The 5,740-nt window shown below is 42.4% G+C and overlaps 1 protein-coding gene across 1 annotated transcript; it reads right to left on the minus strand.

Moving 5' to 3' along the window:
• Nucleotides 1-1,194: 1,194 nt before the first annotated feature.
• Nucleotides 1,195-3,324, minus strand: LOC129741906 (uncharacterized). Its single transcript, XM_055733720.1, has one exon. It carries the CDS (start codon nucleotides 3,322-3,324, stop codon nucleotides 1,195-1,197), a length of 2,130 nt encoding a protein of 709 aa, XP_055589695.1.
• Nucleotides 3,325-5,740: the final 2,416 nt, after the last annotated feature.

The raw sequence follows: 5,740 nt of genomic DNA on the forward strand, positions 1-5,740 counted from the left end.
CTTTCAACCATCGGGCCCAGGCTTCGTTCGCCAGAAACAAGGATCTCAAATAACTACTCTTTAGGGTCTCTCCCAGGCAGATCGAATCTCGTTGAGGATCATGGTCCTCAGAAGAGCATCCTCGAATAAAATGGTTGGGTGTAAGTGCTTCGGTGGAATCTTGAGGCATATACGTAAGCGGTCGAGAATTGATCAGCGCTTCTGTTTCAGCTAAAGCAGTTATTAACGTTTCGTCGTTCAATTTTCTCCCATCGTCGAGCGCTTCTAAACCCGATTTAACACTCCGCACCATCCGCTCCCACACTCCCCCCATGTGGGGAGTTGCGGGAGGGTTGAAGTGCCAGCTGGTGCTTGCATTTGTAAACGTATCTGCGCAATATTCATGTAAATGCTTCACCTGTTCTGATAATTCTCGGCTGGAACCAACAAAGTTGGTTCCATTGTCAGAGAAAATCTCCAGAGGTGGGCCTCTTTTTTGTACAAATCTTCTAATTGCCATAATGCACGAATCTCTTGAGAGACTGTATGCTAACTCAAGGTGTACAGCTCGTACAACGAGACAGGTAAATACTGCTACATATCTTTTCTCTCTTCTTCTACCTACAGTCACCTCAATCGGCCCCAAATAATCTATCCCAACATATTTGAACGGCCTGACGTAGGGGGTTAAACGTTCCTGCGGTAGTGGTGCCATTCGAGGCGCTCGTGGTTCACATTTCCTTATTTTACATCGCTGACATCCTTTTGCAACTCTATCGATAGCTGTAAGTAGCTTACTTATTTCGAATCGCTGACGAAGCTCGTTGAATATGGTCTCTCTATTACCATGACCGAATGTTGAATGATGATGTTCCAGAAGTCGTTGAGTGATGATATGATTTCGGTTCAGAATAATCGGGAAACGTGCATCGAAGCTGGCATATTTGGCGTTAGCTGTTCTTCCTTCGACTCTAACCACCCCATATTCGTCGGAAAATGGGCAGAATTTATAGAGGGGACTAGATTTTTCGATTCTCGCCCATTTCGCCATGGGCAGATTACGATTTTTCGTAAGAATTTCAACTTCGTCAGGAAATGATTCCAGTTGGACGATACGCCACAATACGGTTTCTGCTCGACTGTACTCAGTTTGTTTCAACGGTACAACAACTGAGGGAACGAATCGTTTGACGAGCCTTTTCATTTTATCTTCGGTCAGCACGGATTCGATCCTTTAACTCTTCGTTGACAATTTGATATAAATCGGAGCACAGTTGCTATGGTTCGCACTAGAACATTCCATTTAGAGATTCTAGAGGGGTCTATCAAGGGCGAGGAAAATTGCGGAAGATGTAGAAGAACATGGACCTTTCGTTCTTCTGTTGGATCTTCTCGATGACATCGTTGTTTCGGCCAAATCTCCGGATTCTCGTACAAGAATGAAGGTCCCATAAACCAACGTCCGTTCGATTCAGGTTCTGTATCTTTTCCCCATTTAGTCAGGCAATCGGCTATATTTTCTTTGGTCGGTACCCAACGCCAATTTTCCGGTTCGGAAAGCGATAGTATCAGACCGATACGCACAGCAACAAACTGTTTATACTTTCGTTGATCTGCTTTTATCCAGCTAAGCACAGTGGTTGAGTCCGTCCAGATGAACCTTTCTTTTATCTCGATCGAATGTCCATCGCAAACGTTGGACATCAATCGAGCACCGCATACTGCTGCCTGGAGTTCCATTCGAGGGATAGATAGATGTTTTAATGGAGCTACTTTCGAAACTCCGCGCACTAGATTTACGACGACACGAGCTCCATTGGAAATCCGGAAATAAGCTGCACATCCGTAGCCATACTCACTGGCGTCCGTGAAAATATGCAGTTGAATGGTGTCGTTGACTGCGATTCCACCAAAATAGTGACGTGGAATTGTAAGTTCGTCCACCTTTTTAAGTAAACGAGTCCACCGAGTCCATTTCTCAAATTCTGCATCGCGCATTTGTTCATCCCACTGAACACCGCTTCGCCAGAGATCTTGCATGATTATTTTTCCGTGTATCATATAAGGGGACAGTAAACCCAGAGGGTCAAAAAGGCTCATCAAGCAACGAAGGGCTGTTCTTTTAGTGGGCCTCTCGCTGGTCTCGATATATCGAGTCAGTTCCCCGGAGAATTGGATGGGGAAAGAAAATCTGTCTTTTACTGGGTCCCACGTTATACCCAACACGCGCTCAGAATGGCCTGCTTCATCATTCGGAAGGGGAACTATTTCCGGGGTAATTTTTTCACCCAACTTTGATAGAACACATTTGTTATTACTCACCCAATTTTTCATTTCGAAGCCACCTTGCTCAAGAGCTAATTTGACTTGCATTGCTCTGTTAGCGGCTTCTTCCGGCATGTCCGCGCTATCAAAATAGTCGTCCATGTAAGTATTGCTCTTGATAGCTTTTGTTGCCTCAGGGTAATATTTTTGACAGTTGTCGGCGTTCAGTTGCATTACATATAAAGCAGAACATGGTGAGCAGGCGGCCCCAAAAATCATAACATCCATCGTGTAAACATCAGGTGGGTGTTCAGGATCGAACCGGAATAGAAAGCGCTGAGCATGTTTGTCCTCTGACCTAATGCGCACCTGGTGAAACATTTCTTTCACGTCGCCTCCAAAGCCCACGATCTTTTCTCTAAATTTGTAGATTACAGACGGTAAATTGACAAGGAGATCTGGGCCCTTAAGCAGTACTGAATTCAATGAAACTCCATTAGCTATCGCTGCTGCATCCCAAATCAACCTCTTTTTGTTGGGTTTTTTCGCGTTGCTAACAATATTCAGTGGCAAATACCACACACGTTCGGATGGCACTTCCGTTAGCTCAAGTTCCGTTGTCTTGTGTGCATAGCCCTTGCGTATATATTCTTTGATCTGCTCGTGGACATTAGATCGGAGTTCTGGATTTTTCGTCAGCTTGTCTTCAAATCCTTTCAGGCGACTCATCGCCATTTGCCGGCTGTCTGGGAAGTGTATTTCTTCTTTCTTCCAAAGAAGTCCTGTTTCGTACCTTCCATTTTTGAAAGTGGTCGTTCGATCGAGGATTTCAAGAGCGCGGGTATCTTCTTTTGATCGGGGGAGTGTGCCGTGAAACGTTATGTTTTCTTCGAGTACGAACTGTTGGCGCACTAGATCTGTAAGTACAAAATCTGCGTTACAGTTACAAGAGTGAACGTTAACTCTGCCACCGTGTTGAGAACCGGAGCTGATAGGTCCGTAAACCGACCATCCTAGTACTGATCTTACGGCGATTGGTTGTCCTCGATGTCCTATACGGCTCTCTAAAGGTGCGAACATTTCTAGGTTATCCAAACCAATAAGGATTTGTGGCTTCGCTCTCCCATATGAAGACACTTCTAAATTCTGTAAGTGCCTATACTTTCCAACCAGACTCTCGTACGGTAGATTTTGCTCTGGTAAATCAAGGTTCGCAATTGTACGAGCTACTATGAAATGGTATTTATTCGAAAATTCTCTTCCGGCAATGGCGACTTTAACACGCTTCGAATAATTTTCATCACGCACGATGTTTGAGGTCCATCTTAATTGTAATGGCTCTGTTGATCCCTCCAAACCAAGGAAATCAGCTAACTCTGAATCCATCAGGGTCTGGAAAACAGCTTGCTGATTTTGAATTTTGATGCAAATTTGGTTGATTATTTATGTTTTACATGTAGTATTTAATTGAAACAAAATTAAAAAACATAAAATATATAAATTTTGTGAAAATTTTTGGACCCAGAATGAATTTAAATCAAATCTTTATAAAGTGAATTTTTTTTTTCAAAGATCGCGTTTGCTGTGCACAATGCACAATAAATATGATTTTTTTTTAGTTGGCCCCATGCAAAAGATTTCTCATTACACCCTCATCTACCATTTGCAGGGTGAGTCCCCAGATTGTCATGTGCATTTTACCCAATATGTGCATTTACGAACACTTCCGAACACTGAAAATGTTATGAATTTTATACGGCTACGAAACTATTCATGATACATTCATGACATGACAGTTCACACGATGCCATAGTGTCGGGTATCTGGTGATTTGCATTGAAGATTGGCCGAACAAATCTAAAAAAAAGTAATTGAACACATACGTTGGCATAACTGCGGTGAAGCCGTTCACCCTTGATGGGTTTTCTTTATAAATACATATATCACAACGTAAAAAACCAAAAATTATCAACTTTGCCATATCGAGTGTGAAATAACATGCCTTAAGTAGTATATTAAGAATTCTGGCACAAAATGCCACAGAAAGGTTTAAAGAACATATTTATAGGCGTTTGAAAATTTAATGAACACAATCCGTTCCATTCAACTCACTTATGCAACTTCATCACCACCTTTAAATTGGAAACGAGCCTTAACATCTGAGTTCCGTCTCAACTATAACATATGTACTTTCCAGACCCTCCTCGTGGTGAGAAAAATAGCTCAAACCACTGTTAATGTCCGGCTTCTCTTTTCCCCATTCACTAACAACGGCTGTTTCCAGCTCGCGAAAGCCAACTTTGAGCTCCCGCGGGTTCCTCTTATTAAGCAAACTTAACCCGCGACTAGTGTATGGGGAAGATGGCTTCGCGCCAGTTACGATTGCATTTCGAATACTACATAAGAAAATGACTGGTTAGCTGACTGACGAGCTGGCTACCCATCAACGGACGAACGAACGAACGATGAGCCGAAGAAAAGCATATATGGGCCACTAGTACACCGTATAGCGGTAATCATTCGACGTCATCGACATCATCATCATCATCCCATATCGTATCGTGTATCGTAGAGTAGTCAGTCAGCTGATGGCTAGTGTTGATGATGATGACCGCAACTATCGTATATTGATAGATGAATAGTCCGATTGAAGAGTTCACTAAAGGTTTGGTCATTTTACAAAATTATCATTAATTTAAAAGAGAAAAATTTAAAAATATGAAATGTGGAGTCCCGGGTCTAGACCTTATTAAGATCCAAATCCAGACTGCCGCACAACTGACTTGATTGCTTGCAACACTCTACAAAGGTCAGTTGTGCTATCGATTGCTAAACATCGTCGGTTGAGTTGGGCTCTCATATATTGTCTGCATGGTCTGTATGGTGGGAGCGCAAAGACGATTTATATCAAGATACCACATTCTCCCCGTTCTTAATAATTGCTTCATTATTATTATCATCATATTATTTTTATATTGCCATGGGCTGAACCCGGCTCTTAACATTATACCGACGGCCATGGGCTAAAACCCGGCTAACTATCGGTTGCCATGGGCTGAAACCCGGCTTTTATTCTTCTACCGATGGCCATGGGCTAATACCCGGCTTACTATCGGTTGCCATGGGCTGAAACCCGGCTATTAATAATTCGACGGCCATGGGTTGAAACCCGGCTCACTATCGATTTAGTATTTATATTAATCTCAAATTAAAACACAAATTATAATCTCAAATTAAAACACAATTTTCCTCTCAAATTAAACACAATTTAACTCTCAAATAAACAACACAAATGCAAGGCTTAACCATTGCGGGCTGGTGGTTCTACCAAGCATATTGAAATCTCAAATTTATAACATATTCGCCTTATTAGGCGATCGAATCCCTCTGATGCCCTAATGGGCTGGCGGTTTTGTTTTAAACCTATATTACTCTCAAATACAAAACACAATTGCCCTTTTTGGCGGTCGGATCCCTCTTTGCCCTAATGGGCAGT

Source organism: Uranotaenia lowii, chromosome 2 (genome assembly GCF_029784155.1).
Source record: "Uranotaenia lowii strain MFRU-FL chromosome 2, ASM2978415v1, whole genome shotgun sequence".
NCBI classification, from domain to species: Eukaryota; Metazoa; Arthropoda; class Insecta; order Diptera; family Culicidae; genus Uranotaenia; species Uranotaenia lowii.

Bases quoted from the DNA above. Each gene is read 5' to 3' on its own strand.
- LOC129741906 (XM_055733720.1), bottom strand. From the start codon at position 3,324: ATGTTCGCACCTTTAGAGAGCCGTATAGGACATCGAGGACAACCAATC.